Here is a 21,055-nt window from a genome sequence, read left to right as displayed (position 1 = left end):
TAATTATGATGTGTAAATGTCGGTTTATCAATTCTAACAAATGTACCACTAGGTGGGGGATGTTGTTAAGGGGAAGGCTATGCATGGGTGGATGCAGGGGGTGTATGGGCAATCTCTGTAGCTTCCTATCAACTTTTTTGTGACACTAAAACTGCTGCAATATGAAGAAAGTCTTTAAAAAGTAATAATGATTTTAAAAGAGACTGACATCAAAGAGAGAATAAGTTTTCGTTCACCATTTTTATCCCTGCATTTTAACTTACTTTTTCAATCACACACAATGACTGCTAAAAATATACCTGAATTACTTGAGAAAATTATAAGCTTTCTTTTACCTCCAGTAACCTAAGTATTTGTAACTAATCCCATACATCCTAATTTAACAGTTACATATTATAGATCTGTCTCATTAATGTACCTAAACTTTTCAATTTCTTTAAATATGCCAGCTTAACAACCTGAGGATGACAGGTGCCAAAATAATACCTACCAAATAACAGAGGATTTCCTTTTATCTGCCTTAAACTTTTTAAGCTCAAACTTCAAAGGAAGTTGCCTGATACTTGTAGAGTTCCAGGACTTTATATAATGTCATATCCACTTTATATTGCTCACAACTTACAAAACTGAAATCAAATGCTTCTCAGATTTCATCTTTCTAAATCATTATAGCTTCTGCTTGTGATTGTTTTCGGCACAATTTTCTGGTCCTAACTTATAGCCATTTTAGTATCATAAGAATACTAGTAGAGAAGGCTTTCCTGGTGTCTTCTGCCTTTATTCGTTGCGTCTGGGTGTAACGCACTGAACCAGAGTTTGGCAAAATATGGCCATGGATTAATCCAGCCTGCTGCTTATTTCTGTAAATAAAGTATTAACTGGAATACAGCTATGCCCAGTTACTATGTACTGTTTATAGCTGCTTTCATGCTAATATAGCAGAGTTGAGTAGTTGTGACAGACAATGCAACTTCAAGCCTAAAACATTTAATATCTGGCCCTTTAAAGAAAAAGTTTGCTGACTGTTACACTGGATTAATCTCTCATACTCTTGCATTCCATTATCTGTCTATATATAGACATTTTAACCAACTGTTTTAATTCCTGCTAGGCTATGCATATTCCCTACATTACTGGAGGTAAATTCTCCCTAATCATAGACTAGAGCAATCTAAAGCAAGGGAAGTTAGCCATTTCTTCTCTCAGAGTAATATCACTTTTTTCTGGTACCCTGTAACATCCTAGATTCTAGCGTATTTAAGTATAAAATGCTGAAAAAAAATCTATTCGTAAACATGTTTGCAACAGGAAATTACATACATCTTTGTCCTTTCTCACATACTGACAAACTTTAAAAGAAATATCAGACAATAGTAAGTAGGCAGGAGGACATTTGGGAAGGAAGCCAAAGAACCTAAGCGTGTCTAAAATTAACCTATACCTAATGCTTGATTGTAAACAACAGCAAAATGTATAGAATGGTTTTCTTTCCTCTTCTCTTTCTCAAACCAAATTCCTGGCATTCCTCTGCTTTAAGACACTCAGAGTCCCAGTTTGATATTCTTGAATAAGGAAGTCTAAGAGAATGAGAGTAAACTGCACAATGTTTTCTAGAGAATTGAGTCCTATAATTTGAAAGGCAAAAAAAAAAAAAAAAAAAGAAGGCGTGTAGGTTTCTCTTAGGTCTCTTCCTTTCACATGGTGACAACAGTAAGTAGTATGAACCGGGTCTGCAACATAGCATATGGGAAAAAGACCAGGCTATCACTACTTCCTACTATCCCTTCCATCCATACTTGAGCCACAAAACCTTGAGCACTGCTATATGAGTATTCTCTTCTTGCCTCTCTAGTAACAATTTCACTTAGATTGTTTGGTAGTTGTTAGATGTGTCTTTCTTTAAATTTTAAAATAGATCTGTGGCTGAGGTTTCAATGCTTGCAAGGGAGAGAAAAATTACTGGTGGAAAGAAAAGGTGAAAGGGCTAGCTACGGTCTTAAACTAGGACTAAATCAGCTAACTAGTCCAGTCTAATTTAACAGACTTCTATATTTAGGATACTGGGCTCAAAGTATCAGTCAGCTAACAATAAAATATAAAGATCTCGGTAAAAGCAAACACACGATAAATATAAAATCAAGTATTGTGTTTTTTTTTGTGATTTTTTAACTTCACCTTTTATTTTCTTCAGGATTTAGAAAATATAAATCTGTGCTAATGGGTACAATATATAATAAAGATATAACTTGTGACATCAATGACATAAAATGGAGGGGGTGGAGCAGTAAATAGTAGAGTTTTTGTATGCAATTAAAGTTAAGTTGGTGTCAATTTTTAAAAAATTGTCAACTTTACAATGTTATAGGTAATCTCCATGATAACTAAAAAGAAAATATCTATAGAACGTGCATATGTGGAAAAGAGAAGGGCAACAAAACATGTCAGAACAGAAAATCAACTAAACACAAACGAAGGCCATAACAGAGGAAAAAAGGGACAAAAAGCTATAAGACATACAGAAAGTAAATAACAAAATGACAAAATTAATTTGTTCCCCATCAGTATTTATTTTAAACATAATGGTTTAAACTTCACAAAGATATAAATTGACAGAATGAATTTAAAAAAAAAAACGATCAAACTATATGTCTGCAAGAGACTGACTTTAGATCTAAGGACACAAATAGTTTGAAAGTGAAAGATATTCTATGCAAATAATATCCAAAAGAAAGCAGGAATGGCTATAGTATCAGTCAAACCAGACAGTAGGTCAAAACCTGTTACAAGAGACAAAAGACATTATTTAATAAAAAGTCACTCCATCAAGAAGATATAACAATTAGAAACATATATGCACCAAACATCAGAGCTCAAAAATATATGAAATATTGACAGAGTTGAGGGAAGAAATAGCTCTACAATAACATGAGACTTCAATACCCCACTTTCAATAACTGATAGAACAACCAGAAAAAAGATCAATACGGAAATAGAGGACTAGAACAACACTGTCAACAAACATAAACAAAACACTCCTCCATCAACAGCAGAATACACATTTTTTCATACATGCACATAGAATATTCTCCAGGATAGACCGAATTTTAGGTCATAAAGCAAGAGTCAAAAATTTTTTAAAGATTGAATAAAAAGCATCCTTTCTAATCACAATGGAATGAAAATGGAAATCAACAGCAGAATGAAAAATGTAAAATTACAAATATGTAGAAATTAACACATTTACTGTTAATGAGTCAAAGAAGAAATCGCCACGGAAATAAAAAAATATCTTGAGACAACTGAAAATGAAAACACAACATACCAAAATTTATAGCATACAGCAAAAACCGTGCTGAGGGAAATTTATAGCTATAAACACTTACATTGAAAAAGAAAGATCTCAAATCAGCAACCTAACTTCATGCCTTAAAGAACTAAAAAGGAGCAAACTAAACCAAAAGTTAGCGGAAGTAAGGAAATACAGATTAGAGCAGAGAGAGAGAAAATAGAGAATTGAAAAATAATTGAAAAAAAATCAACAAAAGAGTTTGTTCTTCAAAAAGATGAACAAAACTAAAGAACCTTTAGGTAGATGGAGATAAAGACAGAAAAGACTCAACTAAAATCAGAAATGATAGTGTGGATATCACTATCAATCCTACAGAAAAAGGAAGGATTTTATGCCAACAAATTGGATAACCTAAATAAAGTGGACAAATTCCTAGAAACACACATCTATCAACACTGAATTTTGAAGGAACAGAAAATCTAGATAGACCTATAACTAATATGCAGAGTGAATCAGTAATCAAAAATCTCACAACATTTCATGAGTGAGTTCCACCAAACATTTAAAGAATTAACACAAATTTTTCTCAAACTCTTCCTGGAAACTAAAAAGAAAGGAATACTTCCTAACTCATTTTAAGGACAGCATTACTCTGATACCAAAACCAGACAAAGATAATACAAGAAAAGAAAACTACAGACCAATATCCCTTACAAACACTGATGCAAAAATCTCCAAAAAAACACGAGCAAACAAAATTCAACAGCATATTAAAAAGATTATACACCATCACCCATCACCCAGGATTTAACCCTGGAACGGAAGAATGGTTCAACATATGAAAACAAATCAGTGTAATACACCACATTAACAAAATGAAGGGACAAAATAACACATGATCATCTCAACTGATGAAGAAAAAGCATCTGGAAAATGCAACACGTTTCCATAATAAAAACACTCAAAAACTAGAAATAGAAGGAAACTACCTCAAAATAATAAAGGTCATATATGAAGAAACCACACATAGCACACTCCATGCAAAAGACTAGAAGCTTTTACTCTATGATCAAAATAAAGGATGCCCACTTAAATTACTTGTATTCAACATAATATTGGAAATTCTAGCCAGAGTAATCAGGCAACAAAGAGAAAAAAAAAGGTATCCAAATTGGAAAGGATGAAGTAAAACTGCCTCTGTTCTAACATGAAGTGGTCGTATATGTAGAAAACTGTAACAATTCCACACACACAAAAAATGTTAGAACTAATAAACAAATTCATCCAAGTTTCAGGATACAAAATCAACTTGGAAAAATCAATTGAGTTTCTATTAACCAACAAATAAATTAAGAAAACAATTCCATTTATAATAGTATCAAAAAGAATAAACTTAACCAAGGAAGAAAAAGACATACACTGAAAACTACAAAATAATGCTGAAAGAAATTTTAAAAGACACAGGTAAATGGAAAGACATCTTGTATTCATGTATTGGGAGACCTGATGTTAAGATGTCACTACTGAAAACATTTGCAGATTCAATGCAATCCATATCAAAATCTCAATGATACCTGTTGTTAAAAATAGAAATATCCATCTTAAAGTTCAAAAGGAATCTCAAAGGACCCCAAATCACCCAATCAATATAGAAAAAGATTAATGTTGGATGACTCATGCTTCCTGATTTCAAAAGTTACTACAATGCTACAGGAATCAAAACAGTGTAGTGTTGGCATGAAGACAGACACAGAGACCAAGGGAACAGAACAGAAAGCCCAGAAATAAACCATCACATATATGGTCAAATGATTTTCAACAAGGGTGTCAAGACTATTCAATAGGGAAAGGCCAGTCTTTTTAACAAATGGTGCTGAAAAAAAACTACACATCCACATGCAAAAGAATAAAGCTGGATCCTTACCTTACAACACATCCAAAAATTAACTCAAAAAGGTTTCCTAAGCATTAACAGTATAAAACTCTTTGGAAAAAAATATACAGGAAAAACACTGGATTTGGTGATAATTTCTTAGATATGACAACAAAAGCACAGGCAACAAAGATAAATTAAACTTAATCAAAATTCATAGCTTTTGTGCATCAAAGGACGCTATCAAGAGTGATAAATAAGACAATCCACAAGAAGAAAGAAAATATTTGCAAATCATTTTATCTGGTAAGAAGTTAATATCCAGGAAAATATTTTAAAAAAACCAAACCTCCAACTTAACAACACAAACAACCTAATTAAAAGGTGGGCAAAGGACCTGAACAGACATTTCTCTAAAGAAATATATAAATTGCCAATAAGAACATGAAAATATGCTCAACATCACTAATCATTAGAAAATGCAATTCAAAACTATAATTAAATACTACTTCACACCTGTTAGGATGGCTATTATTTTTTTGAAAGGGAGAAAATAACAAGTGTTGGTGAAAAGGTAAGAGAATTTGGAACCCCTGTGAATTGCTGATGGGAATATAAAATGGTGCAACTGCTATGGAAAACAGCAGGACAGTTCCTCAAAAAATTAAAAATAGAATAATCCAGCAATTCCACTTCTGGATATATACCCCCCAAAATTTAAAGCAGGGACTCCAATAGATATCTGTATACTGATATTCACAGCAGCATTATTACAACAATCAAATGTCCATTAACCCATGAATGGATAATATATGATATATACATGCAATGGAATTAGGCCTTAAAAAAAATGAAATTCTGACATACACTACAACATGGGTCAACATGAAGACCTTATGCTATGTGAAATAAACCAGGCAGAAAAGGAGAAATATTGTACGATTCCACTTACATGAGGTACCTAGAGTAGTCAAATTCATAGAGACATAACACAGAATGATGACTGCCATGGACTTCGGGGAGGACAGAGTGGGGTATTATTGTTTAACAATGGGTAGAATTCCAGTCTGTGAAGCTGATATGGTGGAGTGGTTGGACAAAAATGTGAATGTACTTAATGCCACTGAATGATACACTTAAAAATGGTAAATTTTGTTATATATATTTTACTACAAAAAAATCAATGAAACATGGCATTTCTTAGCTATATAACTACTAAGGAAATCTACAATCACATGAAACAGGTAATACATACTTGGGCATCCTTATATCCATGAAAACCATGGCCTTAGAGAGTTCCACATTGAAGTGCATAGGTACCAAGATATGTTGTGTGGATACATTGAGTTTTCGTGCTTCTTTCCAATTATCACCTAATTACAGAAAACAGTACGTGTTTAACACATGTGTAATTTGACAAACATACTAAACCTAACATTACCATTAATACTTCATAGTCATACAGTGCATGGTATGAGGAAATCTTCCTACATCTAGATAATCTTAATGCCATATTCCCAGGTACACATACTTAGCAGGTAAATTCTTTTCCCTTTCAAACTCTATGTTTTAATAGGAAAAATGCTTATTAAAATGTTAACAACAACATAGCTTTAATCAAATCTACTGTGCATCCTTGGCAATCACTATGCCAACCATACATTACTCAAAAAACATGGCTCTAATGCAATAATGAAAAAGGTAGGGAAAAGTGCAGTTCTTCAGTATTAACTAATAAAAGTTACATTTAAGATTTATAACTGACACTGTTCTAGGCAATGTTTAAATTTTCATTTAATTCCCACAATGATGTATAACATCCCATTTTAGAAAAATGAGACTGAGAGGAATTTACAGCTTGCTTATGGTCAAAAAGCTAGTGAGTGATAAGGCTGAAATTGTCACCCAGGTCTGCCAACATGCAACCCTCTGGCAACATTCACTGCAGTGTCACAAGCCTAAATGTTCAGTAAAGGAATGGCTAAATAACTGACAGCATAGCCTTAGAACTTTAGATGGCCAGTAAAAATCATGAATTTAAGTGCCCAAAATATTACTGGTAAATGAAAGGGAGGTCAGCATATAAAACTATGTAAATCATGTTAAAAACGCATTCACAAACACTCCCAAACACCACACAAAATACATCCCATACATTCATAGGCACACACATTGAAAAAAACACCAAAAGGATATCCACTGAAATATCAACAACGCTTATGTGTGAGCAGTAGGATAAAGAATGATGTTTTTGTTTTTCTGTATTGTCCAGATTTTCTAAAAGACGCGTCTACATTACAAAGAAATAACTTTTAAAATTTATAACAAGATTAATGGGATCCATATAATACAAAGCAGTTTCATGTACATTATTCCATTTGAACCTAATAATACCATAAGTCAGTTAAATCTTCAGTCAAGGAAAACCAAGCAAATGAAAGCTTAGACTCCTGAAGACAGGTAGTAAAATGGACTTTATTACAATTTTTAAAATTCCAACAGTACCGAGATAAATCAAATATTTCCTTCACTTCTCAATTTACAGATAAAAAATAAGATATTTAGAAGCATGTGTTTCAGTATTTATCAGGGAAGTCTATGACAATTACATAAAGTAACCCCAATGTCAAAAAAACCCTGCCCCCCAAAAGATTTAATTATTTAAGAATAGTTAATGCTTATCAAAAACAACTCCAAGGAATTCCAATAATTTTCAGATAATAATAATGAAATACTGAAAACAATTTTTTACAAAGCATCTCAATATCTTAACTATTAAGTATGGCTCATGGACTTTGAAAACCAGTTACCAAAATGTATCAAACACACCAAAATATAGTAATGTATTCCTTGAAAATAAATTTATGGATTTTTCTATAAACAATTTGCATTTGCCATCCACTATACTTCTGGGCTCCTTTTACACCAACTGAAATATGATAAAAATAAAAACCAAGTTCATTACTCTTAAAGCAAGTACAGTTAAAGAAAAAAATCAAATGTTCCAGTCCTATATACACTAACATTTTTAATAATCGTAACTTTAGGATCTCATTGCTCCTCCTTCTATTAGTTAGCTCAGATAATTAAAATTTCACCATATACACATCTCAATGTTCACTAACACCCTGGAGATTCAGAAGCAATATGACAGTGGAAAGAGGGCTCAACTAGTCTGGGCTCTCTATCTATTTTAATGGATCCTGACAAGTGAATTTCTGGCTTTGGTCACTTCAACTAAAAAACTAGATCCAGATCAGAGACGCCTATTTGTACACCAAAGTGAATAGGGTAAAGGTATTCCTACGATAGCGACCTTCTGCAGTCTTTGTGTAACTGTTTACAGCCTGGGCTATCAGAGCCCCTAAGCCAGCTGCCTCTGGCCTTGAGCAGCCTCTTCTGGTTATCCCACTGTGTAATACAAATATCACTTTAAATATGTGCCAGTGCTTTCCAACCTTTACTGGTATAGATCAGGATTTCTCAATCTCAGCATTACTGATATTTGGGCCAAGTCTGTTGTGGGGTGGCTTTCGCCCATATTGTTTGAGGTTTAGTAGCATCCCTGACCTCCACTCACTAGATGCTAGTAGTGCCCCAACTCCCCACTCGTGACAACAAAAAATGTCTCTAGACATTGACAATGTCTCTTGAGGGATAAAATCACACCTACTTGAGATATTGCTCCTAGGAAATATCTACTATCACTTCTAATTCAAAAATATAAAAGTTCTAACATATTTAGGATGAAAGTCTTCAGAGAAACTGTCTAAAAACCTAATTAATCACTTCAGCAAAATGAATCAACAAATAATGCACTGTATACTTACCAACTCTGCTATAAAGCAGCTGTATGCTTGTAAGCTGAATATCAAAGGAGTCATAAGCTCTATGCATTATCTCTTCAAGTTTCGCCCCACCTTGTTTTAAATCTGGTAATTCTGAACGAATTTTACTTGTCACCTTGAAGATAATTTTAATAGTTTAAATTACTTCAAAATGAAAATATAAAGTTTTTTATCTTTCAGACTATAATATAAAAATTTAACAGGAGGAGATAAACTCACAAGCTGACATACATTATAAGACTATTAGAAATGTCTTCATCCATGACATATATAATGAGAAGGCCAGGTATAAAGTAAAGTTTTACATATTAAGTTATATTTTCCAATCATTTATATTAAAAAAGGGGAACAAAGCCAGTCCTGGTAAATAATAGATCTAAAAATTTTTTTAATCTGCTAAGAAGCCTTTTTATTAAAAACAAAATTAAGAGAAAAATATAACTTACAAAATGTTTCCATGGCACGAGACAGATATTTAGATAACTTTATAAGAAGACGTGAGAGTCCACAATTAAATATCAGTGTACCTGAATTTTAGTTCCAGCTCTGCCATTTATGCAACCTCAAGCAAGTTATAGTTGTACTTCCCCTTGCTTGGTATACTATGCATACTACTGTTTTCACTCAGGTATCCTGGAGATCACTTCACAGTAGTATATAAAGATCTTATTAATTCATATTTATATATATATATATGTATACACACACACATACATGTACGTGTATACATATTTTTTATTTTAACATTTCCCCTTTATTTTACATAGTTCATGTGAAGTAGACAGTCAAAATTGATTATCTGTTTGAAAGGTAATAAATTTTAGGCAAAAGGTTAAGCAAATTGCTTCAGGTCATAAAACTAGAGAGATACCCTTCTGACCACTATACCTTTCCACTGGCTGTTTCCACTATACCGTACTGCCCATAAACCAATTCCATAACTAAGTTCAAATATGAATAATTATCTGTATAAAATTTTATTATAAATGTAAATCCAGCAGTGTTACATAATTACTAACTGAAGAGTAAAATATATATATACATATAGAATAAAGGAGAATGTCAATATTAAGGAAAGGCACGAATTTGTTAGGTAGCCAGAAAGAGCATTCCAATATTATCCATCCCTTCTGGGTCTTTAAATTGTTAAAAGTTATTCCTCTACATTTCATGATCTGGAGTACTGCTGTCAAACAGAACTTTCTATGATGATGGAATTGTTCTCCATCTGTTCTAATACAGTAGCCACTAGCCATCTGTGACTATTAAACACTTGAATGTGGCTAATGTAACAAAGGAACTGAATTTTTAAAAATTTTAATCAACTTAAACAAATACATGTGGCCAGTGGGTTACCATACTGAACAGCATAGATCTAGAAACACCGAAAAAAAAGTATTCTCTACTCAAAACTGAGGGGAAAAATCATACATAATTGAATAAGAAGCAAAATGCAAGAAGACCATCTCTCAATTTTAGGATTCTTTAATAGAAATATTAAAATGCCAATATCTAAAGTATATACACAAAAAATTTCAGAAGGATGAATATATATTTGATTACTTCCAGAACTCCCTTCCACTCTACACACTTTAATTGACCAAGTAATAAATTTAAATTGAAAAGGAAATAAACTCCTCAAGCATTACTCTCAAATTTTATAAATATAATTCTTAGGTTCACCCCTGACCTTCAGCATTCAATTGGTCATTTTCCTATTAGAAATGTAGGGAAACTATCTAATTAAATGAAACTTCACTTTACTTGCCAGAAGGGAAGATTCCTCAAATCCTAGTTTCTGCTATTAAGCTAGAAATTAATATACCAAATCAAACCTCTAAAAACCAAAATACATCTTAAACTAAGAAACACCATAGGTGTCATATTATAAAATAATTATTAGTAGTATATACCTTTAGATGACCAAGATCCAAAAGAAGCAGATTTGATGTAGGGTTAAAAATTCCATCTTGTGGGATAATAATATATGAAGCCTTCAAATTAATTTTGAGATCAAGAACTTTCTGTGTTTCAATAATATACAGCAGACCTGCATAAAAGTTAAATCTTTAAAATGAATTGTTTTCACAAATTACTCAAGAAATAGAGAATCATTAAACACATGAATTGGTACCACAACCTTAAAATAATGTGAAATTAGTATTAATTTTAAAATAAACTTGAGCAAAATATTTTCAATATAAAGTAAGATATTTGTTAGTCAATGTGTATACTCATTAAATATAACTGAGTACAAAACTGGAATACTTCTTCAAAAAGAAGTTTTTGACCCATAAACCCAATTTGGGAAAACTGGGGAGATACACATCTAAAAAAATTAAGTTACATGAAATATTAGAATCTATATAATTCTTCCCAATTCGTGAACTTAATACAGCTACTTCTACCATACTGAACAATGATACTTGATCTTTATATTACTCTGAGACAATGAAAATCCTGGATTATTAAATCATCTTCAATAAAACTGTATGTAAACCAGAAAAAGCAACCAGAACTTTCTATGAAAATGGATGAATCTACCAAAGTGAATTTCAACTAAGATGAAGTCCTGAACTTATACTAAAACATTTAACTAGATTTCTAAATCTTGGTAACATGAATAAATAGGTAGGCAAACCTACTCTTCCACTAAAAGCAACAAAAATGGTTGGATATAAAGCAAAACAAACAAACAGCAACAACGAAACCTACTAAAAACACTAAGAGGAGGCAAGAAAGTAAGGATCTATGAAGCCAAAAATCAGATTGAAAGAGAAAACCTAAAAGATTTAAATGGGAGCCATAAAAATTTTATCCTGAGACCATTTTCTGCACTTGGTAAACTCTGGAACTCCTTTCCATAGCCTCACAGAGTATAAAGAACAGATGACAGGGTTTCCCTGGTGGCGCAGTGGTTGAGAATCTGCCTGCCAATGCAGGGGACACGGGTTCGAGCCCTGGTCTGGGAAGATCCCACATGCCACGGAGCAATTAGGTCCGTGAGCCACAACTACTGAGCCTGTGTGTCTGGAGCTTGTGCTCTGCAACAAGAGAGGCCGTGACAGTGAGAGGCCTGCGCACCGCGATGAAGAGTGGCCCCTGCTCGCCGCAACTAGAGAAAGCCCACACACAGAAACGAAGACCCAACACAGCCAAAAATAAAAATAAATATAAATAAATAAATAAAAAAGAAAAAGAACAGATGACAAAAATGAGGAGTCTAGGGCTTCCCTGGTGGCGCAGTGGTTGAGAGTCCGCCTGCCGATGTAGGGGACACGGGTTCGTGCCCCGGTCCGGGAAGATCCCACATGCCGCGGAGCGGCTGGGCGCGTGAGCCATGGCCGCTAAGCCTGCGCATCCAGAGCCTGTGCTCCGCAACGGGAGAGGCCACAGCAGTGAGAGGCCCGCGTACCGCAAAAAAAAAAAAAAAAAAAAAAAAAAAAATGAGGAGTCTAGCAGGAGTTCTTTTCATAAATCTGGGATCTAAAAGGTACATACTCAAAGTAAGAGTAATCCAGAAGTTAAACCTCCCTGTCCCTAAAACCTACGCATAGAATGCAAAGAATGTCTCTGAGAAAAACTGGGAAAAAGGGGTAGTCTCCCTGTGAATCATAATCACAATACAGTCCTCAAGTGGATATGTAGCACAACTTTTGTCATTCCAAAATATCTCAAGTAATGACTTTAGATAGTGGTCCCACCAACATGCTCGAGATACCTGGCAGGAAAAAATGAAATTCTTCCCTGAATGAAAGTCCATTTATCCTAGACTTCAGGGAATTCTCCCAAATAATTTTCCAATAAAAATGAGCAGCTCACAATCAAAACTCAACAAAAAGACAAAGGTTAACATGAATATAAGAAACAGCAGAAATAAAAGAGAGGAGAAATAAAAACACAAAAGTCTTAACATAATGGAACTGAAGAGATAATTATCTGGTGAGACAATATAAAATAACTATACAGTTGACCCTTGAACAACACAGGTGAGTCCACTTACACAAGAATATTTTTCAAAAGTAAATATTTACATTACTACATGGTGTCTGGTTGGTTGAATGCAGGGATGTGGAAGAACTACAGATACAGACGGCCCACTGCAGATTATACAGATTAACTCTCGCATTATTCAAGGGTCAACTGTGCTTATAATGTTTGAAGAAATAAAAGACAAGTTTGAATATATCCATGGGAAAGAGAACTATAAAGAATAAAAAATCAGATTTTAAATATAACAAAGCAGAATTCCTAAAATGAAAATATAATCATTGAAATTAAACACCATGGGAAGATTATTAAGCACATTAGACAGCTGAAGAGGGATTCAGTAAAAATCAGAAGATAAATTAAAGGAAATTACCCAGCATGCAACACAGGAAAAACAGATGGAAAGAAAACAAAATATATAAGTTAAGAATGACAGAGTAAAAAAAGCTAAAATATATTTAGCCAGAGTTCCAGAAGAAGAGAATCAAGAGAAAAAAAATCTGAAGAGTTAATGGCTAGAAATTTTCCAGATGGATTTTCTAGAAATAATTAAATCTACCAATCCTCAGATTGGTCCACAGTTGGATACATTATACTGAACCTATAGAATATAAAAGATAAAAACATCTTAAATGTAAAAGAAAAAGGATAATCTACAAAGAAGCAGCAAACACACTAACACCTGAATTTTCAACATCAGTAACAGGAGCCAAAAGACAGTAGAATGGTCACTTCAGTGTGCTAAGAACAATATAATCATCAACTCTGAATTACATATCCAGTAAAAAAATATCCTTCAAAACTGAGGACAATTACCTTCAGACCAAAACCAAACGATACAACAAACAAAAAAGTTTGCCATCAGCAGACTCTCAATAAAGAAAACAATGTATAAATGAACTACCGAAAGAAAGGAAATAATTCCAGATAAAGGGTGTTAAGTTCAAATAGGAATGAAGAGCAAAGAAAGTAGTTGATATATAGGTAATTATAAACCAATGCATTGACTCTACAAACAAAAATTGTTCTATGAAGTTAAAACAAGAAAAAAATAACAATAGCATGTAAGTAATGAGGATGGTGAAAGGAGTTCAAGTGTTCTAAAGTGTTCCTTGCAATGACTGGGAGAAGGTAAAATGTTTCATTACATTTTATCTCAACAAAAATTTGTGTTTTAATTACTACAGTAAAAAGAGAAAGAGAATATTTAAGTTTCAAATGGTACAAGGGTGGGAGTGGAGGAAGTAATGCTAGAATTTATCCAAAGGCAGGAAAGAAAGGTCAAGAAATATGACTGTCAGTACCACAGCTTGAAAAACATCCCACTATATGTTGTTGACATGACACATCTAAAAATAAAGATAGAGGGAAAAAGTAAGTAAAAGAATAAAAAAAATACAGCAGGCAAATTATAACCAAAAGAAACCTAGAATATCCATACTAATAACAGAACAAAAAAGGAAAAAATATTAAAAAATTAAAGCATTACTAAAAATATTGACAACTTCATCCAGATAAAAGATTTGGTTCATTGGGGAAAAAATATCTCTGCATGTAACTAATATAGCACCAAACTTTATAAGGAAGAAAATCAAAGATCTACATGAAATAGACAAACCCAAATGGAAAGTTTGGTGTTCTTCATATATTTCTCTAAATAACTGTTAGAATATGGTGAAACAAGAAGGAAAAAAATCCAGTAAGGATACAAAAGATTTGAAGTACATGATAAACAAATGTGACTTAAAGGATATGTATAGATATTAAAAAGATATGCTTTTCAAACATATATGGAATATTTTTTAAATTACCATATATTGAGCCAGAAAGCAAGTCTCAACGAACTACAAAGCATTAAAAACCACAGAGATCATCTCTATAGTCCACTATATTTTGAAAATGGAATCTCTAATTTAAAATCTCCCCCAAAGAAATCTCCAAACCCAAATTATGCCAAACACTGAAAGAAGAAATGAGACCCAACAAACCAATTGGCTGAACAAACCAATCTTACACAAATTCTCCAAAGGAGAAAGGATGGAACTTTTATTTTCTGAGGCCAATATACTAAAATCTGCAAGTCATTACAAGAAAGGAAAATGACAGGCCAGTTTCTGTCATAAACAGAATTTCAAAAATCCTAAAAAAATTTTGCAATTAACTTGAATGTGGTACATAGGTTAGACCTTTCTAAGTGTAAGAAATGATTATCATTATATCTAAATTTAAATATAAAGGTACCAAATTAGCTTCAACTAAAACTGTATCTAGTCTAGAAATATAAACTCAAAAAATACTTTACCAAAATCAGCATAACATGACTGAAAGTTTAGTATAGGATAAGTACTTAATTCACCAACATTAATACTGGCATTTACCTGCTGCTGTCTTATCACGAAATTCTTCAAGTTTTGTCAAAGTCACTGAAGTCAGCTGTGCTAGATTTACATCTTTTGGAGGTCTGAAGAATTCCACTATACTATTTACTGTTCTCTGTTAAAATAAGCATCATTAACATGAGGCACAAACTCAAGGCAAATTGAAATATATTAAAACTTAGGAATTACAAAAATGCTTACAGCATCATATAGCATTTCTAAAGGTTCAGCTTCTATGATACACCTTTGAGCAACAGTTTCATCTAATGGATTTATCTCAAATATAATTCGCAAGAGTGATGCAGCATCATCCAATGAAGACAGGAGGCGGGGTTTTGTTGAATTATCTGGTAAGCCAGTAATATGAAATGAACCTATTTTGGTTTCGAATCTGCATGAAAAAAGATAGGACAGAAATTAGCAATCAGTACAATTTTAAAGTATTTTTCAAATTAAAAATAATAAAATAAAAACAATTGCACTTTAGGGCTTCCCTGGTAGCGCAGTGGTTAAGAATCCACCTGCCAATGCAGCGGACATGGGTTTGAGCCCTGGTCCAGGAAGATCCCACATGCCACAGAGCTACTGAGCCCACGAGCCACAACTACTGAGCCTGCGAGCCACGACTACTGAAGCCCGTGCGCCTAGAGCCCCTGCTCCGCAACACAAGAAGCCACTGCCAACGAGAAGCCCGCACACTGCAACGAAGAGCAGCCCCCACTTCCTGCAACTAAAGGAAGCCCGCACGTAGCAACAAAGACCCAACATAGCCAAAAATTAAAATAAATTTATTTTAAAAAAAAATTTCACTTTGCATTTCTTGCTACTCCATTCCATGCACACCGAAGAAAATACACAACTATTAGATCTAAACTGACATAGATTAATTCACAAAGAACTCTATTCACATGTTGATTTCCAGATTAAGAAGCTTTTGAAGGGTCAGGGGTTTCTGGTTCCCTATGAAAGGAGTCTGAAGTCACCACTCCATATTAACAATAAGTAAAAGGCTGAACAAACCAAAAAATCAACAACTCTTCTTCAATATGTAAGAGAGGGGAGTACATAGGGCAAACTGCTGCCCCTAAGGCTGAAGACACAGACAGGGAGTGGAGTCATGGCTTACCAGAGCAGAGATCTGCAAAAAGGAAACCACCACGGACACTAGAGCCAAGGTTGGAAAACCTAAACTGTAACTGAATTGCTGGAGACTTAGTGTGGACAACTCTGAGAGTTAAAAACTCCAGAGGGAACTATTACCTGACACCGGGCAGAATGGCCATCATCAAAAAATCAACAAACAATAAATGTTGGAGAGGGTGTGGAGGAAAGGGAACCTTCCTACACTGCTGGTGGGAATGTAAATTGGTACAGCCACTATGGAGAACTGTATGCCGGTTCCTTAAAAAACTAAAAATAGAGCTACCAGATGACCCAGCAATCCCACTCCTAGGCATATATCCAGAGAAAACCGTAATTGGAAAGGATGCATGCACCCTGATGTTCACTGCAGCACTAGGTACAATAGCCAGGACACAGAAGCAACCTAAATGTCCACTGACAGAGGAATGGATAAAGAAGACATGATACATATATACAATGGAATATTACTCAGCCATAAAAAGGAATGAAACAGTGCCATTTGAGGAGACATGAATGGACCTAGAGATTGTCATACAGAGTGAAGTAAGTCAGAAAGAGAAAAACAAATACTGTATAATATCATTTATACGTGGAATCTAGAAAAATGGTACAGGTGAACTTATTGGCAAAGCAGAAATAAGAGTCACAGATGTAGAGACCTTATGGTTACTAAGCGGGGGCGGGGAGAAGGGGGACGAATTGGGAGATTGAGATTGACATATATACACTGCTATGTATAAAATAGATAACTAATGAGAACCTACTATTTAGCACAGGGAACCCTACTCAATGATCTGTGGTGACCTAAATGTGAAGGAAATTTTAAAAAGAGTGGATATATGTATATATATATAACTGATTCACTTTCTTGTACATCAGAAAGTAACACGATATTGTAAAGCAACTATACTCCAATGAAAATTAATTAAAATAAAAAACTCTAAGGGGACCCAGCCACAGGGGAGTCCCCCAAATAATTTGAGATACACCTCCAAGAATTCGACCAGGTTCCCACAGTAAATATTGGAGAAATATCCCCTCCTCAGGCAAGTGGAGAGGACGATGAACCATTTAAAAATATGCCAGAGCACTCTATTGTTCTTCACAAAGCCTGCCCTCTGGAGAAACGAGTTAACTAGAGCGTTACCTAATGGGGTATTACCAGAGCCAAAATGACCAAGGGAAGGGAAATATCCAACTCCAGTCAAGTCTACCACTCCATATGGGGGGAGGGAAATACCCAACTCCAGCCCATACTACCCATTCTATCCCCCTAAGGGGGTAGGGAAAAAAATTGAGAAACTCTTAAGTTCACAGTACAGAAGCACAGGCTCATTCAAAGACTGAGAGCTCATCACAGAACTACAGAACTCTTCCCTTTCTCCCACATCTTATAACCAAATTATTAAGGACCTATTTACAGCAATTCCTTTTACCCAGTATATAAGGTCTGGCTATCAGGAAAAAATAACAAGGCATACAAAAAGGCAAAAAACACAATTTGAAGTGACAGAGCAAGCATCAGAACCAAACATGGCAGGGATGCTGGAATTACATGACTAGAAATTTAAAGCAACTACAATTAATATGTCCAACGGTTAATATGTCTAACAGATAAAGCAGACAATCTGCAAGAACAGATGAACAATGTAAACGGAGAGATGGAAATCCTAAGAAAACCAAAAATGAATGCTAAAGATAAAAATCACTGTAACAAGAATGACTTTGATGGGTTTATTAGGAGACTGCACAGTTGCACAGCTAAGGAAATCCCTGAGCTGGAGAAGAGATCAGAAAAATCATAAAAATACAGAAAGCATTTCTAAAAAATCAGAAGAGAATATCCATGCATAACTACAAAAGTTGTACTGTACAAGTAATGGGAATACCAGAAGGAGAAGAGAGAAAGGAACAGAAGAAATATTTCAATCAATAATGATTGAGAATTTCTCCAAATTAATATCAGATACTAAATAGCAGATTTAGGAAGCTCAGAGAACATCAAGCAGAATAAATGCTAAAAAAACCCACAAAACATACAAAACAAAAAGCAAAAAAAACCCACTGCACCTAGGCATATTTTCAAACTACAGAGAATGAAATATAAAGAAAAAAGTCCTAAAAAGAGCTAGAGGGGAAAAAAATCCTTACTTATAGAGAAGCAAAGATAAGAATTACTTCCACATTCTCAGAAACCATACTAGCAAGAACAGGGTATAACAAATATTTTAAAGTGTAAGAGCAAAAAACTCTAAACTAGAATTCTGTACCCCATGAACTTTCCCTCCAAAAGTAAAGAAGAAATAAAGACTTCCTCAGGCAAACAAAAATGGAGAAAAATTGTTGTCATTAGACCTGCCTTTCAAGAAATATTAAAAGTAGTTACATAGAGAGAAGAAAGTAAATGTAAGTTGGAAACTCAGATTACATAAAGAAAGAGCACTGAAGTAGGAAAGTGAGGGTAAAATGCAAACATTTAATTGTCCTAACAGATTATTAGTATGTTCATTGTTAATAATCTGAGAGTGTATTGAATAACAGGAATGACACAAGGGATTAGAGGAAGGAATTAAGATATTTTGTTATTACTGGGTACTCACATTACCTGTGAGATAGTATAGTATTATTTCAAAGCAGACTTAGATCAGTTGTTTAAAAAAAAAAAAAAGAAACGAAATTGAGTTATTTGTAGTGAGATGGATGGACCTAGCGTCTGTCATACAGAGTGAAGTAAGTCAGAAAGAGAAAAACAAATACCGTATGTTAACACATATATACGGAGTCTAAAAAACAACAAAAAAAAGACAGGTCATGAAGAACCTAGGGACAAGACAGGAATAAAGACACAGACCTACTAGAGAATGGACTTGAGGATACGGGGAGGGGGAAGGGTAAGCTGGGATAAAGTGAGAGAGTGGCATGGACATATATACGCTACCAAATGTAAAATAGATAGCTAGTGGGAAGCAGCCGCACAGCACAGGGAGATCAGCTCGGTGCTTTGTGACCACCTAGAGGGGTGAGATAGGGAGGATGGGAGGGAGGGAGGCAGACACAAGAGGGAAGAGATATGGGGACATATGTATAACTGATTCACTTTGTTATAAAGCAGAAACTAACAGACCATTGTAAAGCAATTATACTCCAATAAAGACTTTTTTTTTTTTTAAAAGAAAGGGGCTTCCCTGGTGGCGCAGTGGTTGAGAGTCCGTCTGCCGATGCAGGGGACACAGGTTCGTGCCCCAGTCCAGGAAGATCCCACATGCCGCGGAGCAGCTGGGCCCGTGAGCCATGGACACTGAGCCTGCACGTCTGGAGCCTGTACTCCACAACGGGAGAGGCCACAGCGTGAGAGGCCCGTGTACCGCAAAAAAAAAAAAGAAAAAAAAGAAAAAAGGCATTCCACAATAAAGATGTTAAAAAAAAATTAAATAAATAAAAAGGCAAAAAAAAAGCTATACATACTACTATATATAAAATAGATATCTAATGAAGACCTACCGAATAACACAGGGAACTCTATTCAATATTCTGTAATGACCTATATGGGAAAAGAATCTAGAAAAGATTCTTTTTGTGTATATGTATAAGTTTTTTACTTTGCTGTACAGCAGAAACTAACACATTTTAAATCAACTATACTCCAATAAAAATTAAACATTTTTTAAAAAAATAAAATAAAATAAACAAACAAAAAAGTATATTAAATGCTCTAGGGCAACCACTAAAAAAAGTTTAAAAAATTTTAACTGATGTGCCAAGAAAAGAGAGAAAATGGAATCATACAAAATGTTCAATTAAACTGCAAAAAGAAGAAAAGACATGATAGACAAAAACAGGAACAAAGAACAAGGGCAATAAATAGAAAAGAGTAACAATTATGGTAGATATTAATTTTAAGAGAATAAGAAAATAAGCCACAGAATAGGAGAAAATATTTGCGAACAACACATCTGATAAGGACCTGTTATCTAAAATATATAAAGAACACTTTAAACTCAACAAGAAGAAAACAAACAACACAATTAAAAAATGGGCTAAAGATCTTAACAGACACCTCACCAAGTAAGACTGACAAATAAGCATATGAAAAGATGCTCTACATCATATGTCATCATGGAAATGAAAATTAAAACAACAGTGACATACAACTACATACATATTAGAATGGCCAAAATCTGGAATAATGACAACACCAAGTAATGACAAGGATGTAGATGGAGCAATAGGAACTCTCATACATTGCTGGTGGGAATTCAAAATGGTACAGTCACTTTAGAAGAAAGTTTGGTGGTTTCTTACAAAATTAAGCATATTTTTACCATGTGATCCAACAATCGGCTCCTTGATATTTACCCAAAGGAGCTGAAAACTTATGTCCATATAAAACCTACACAGCTGTTTACAACAGTTATATTCATAACTGCCAAAACATAGAAGCAACCAAGATGTCCTTCAGTAGGTGAATGGATAAACAAACTGTGGTACATCCAGACAATGTAATGTTATTAAGTGCTAAAAACCATGAGTTATC

The 21,055-nt window shown here is 34.2% G+C and overlaps 1 protein-coding gene across 6 annotated transcripts in view; it reads right to left on the bottom strand.

The window, feature by feature from the left end:
• The window catches only part of VPS13A (vacuolar protein sorting 13 homolog A), a 244,162-nt gene that overhangs the window by 163,145 nt on the left and 59,962 nt on the right, over nt 1-21,055 (bottom strand). For all 6 annotated transcript variants that reach the window (XM_079927399.1, XM_079927403.1, XM_079927398.1 and 3 more), the window contains exons 18-22: nt 15,580-15,769; nt 15,379-15,493; nt 10,924-11,060; nt 8,993-9,125; nt 6,418-6,535 (exon numbers count right to left, since the gene is read on the bottom strand). In XM_079927399.1, the coding sequence (XP_079783525.1) occupies nt 6,418-6,535; nt 8,993-9,125; nt 10,924-11,060; nt 15,379-15,493; nt 15,580-15,769 (693 nt within the window). The remainder of the gene's footprint in view (nt 1-6,417; nt 6,536-8,992; nt 9,126-10,923; nt 11,061-15,378; nt 15,494-15,579; nt 15,770-21,055) is intronic.

The sequence above is a fragment of the Stenella coeruleoalba genome (genome assembly GCF_951394435.1).
Source record: "Stenella coeruleoalba genome assembly, chromosome: 7".
Classification (NCBI taxonomy): Eukaryota; Metazoa; Chordata; class Mammalia; order Artiodactyla; family Delphinidae; genus Stenella; species Stenella coeruleoalba.
The sequence above is the reverse complement of the archived record's forward strand: the minus strand, read 5'-3'. Positions and strand labels throughout refer to the sequence as shown.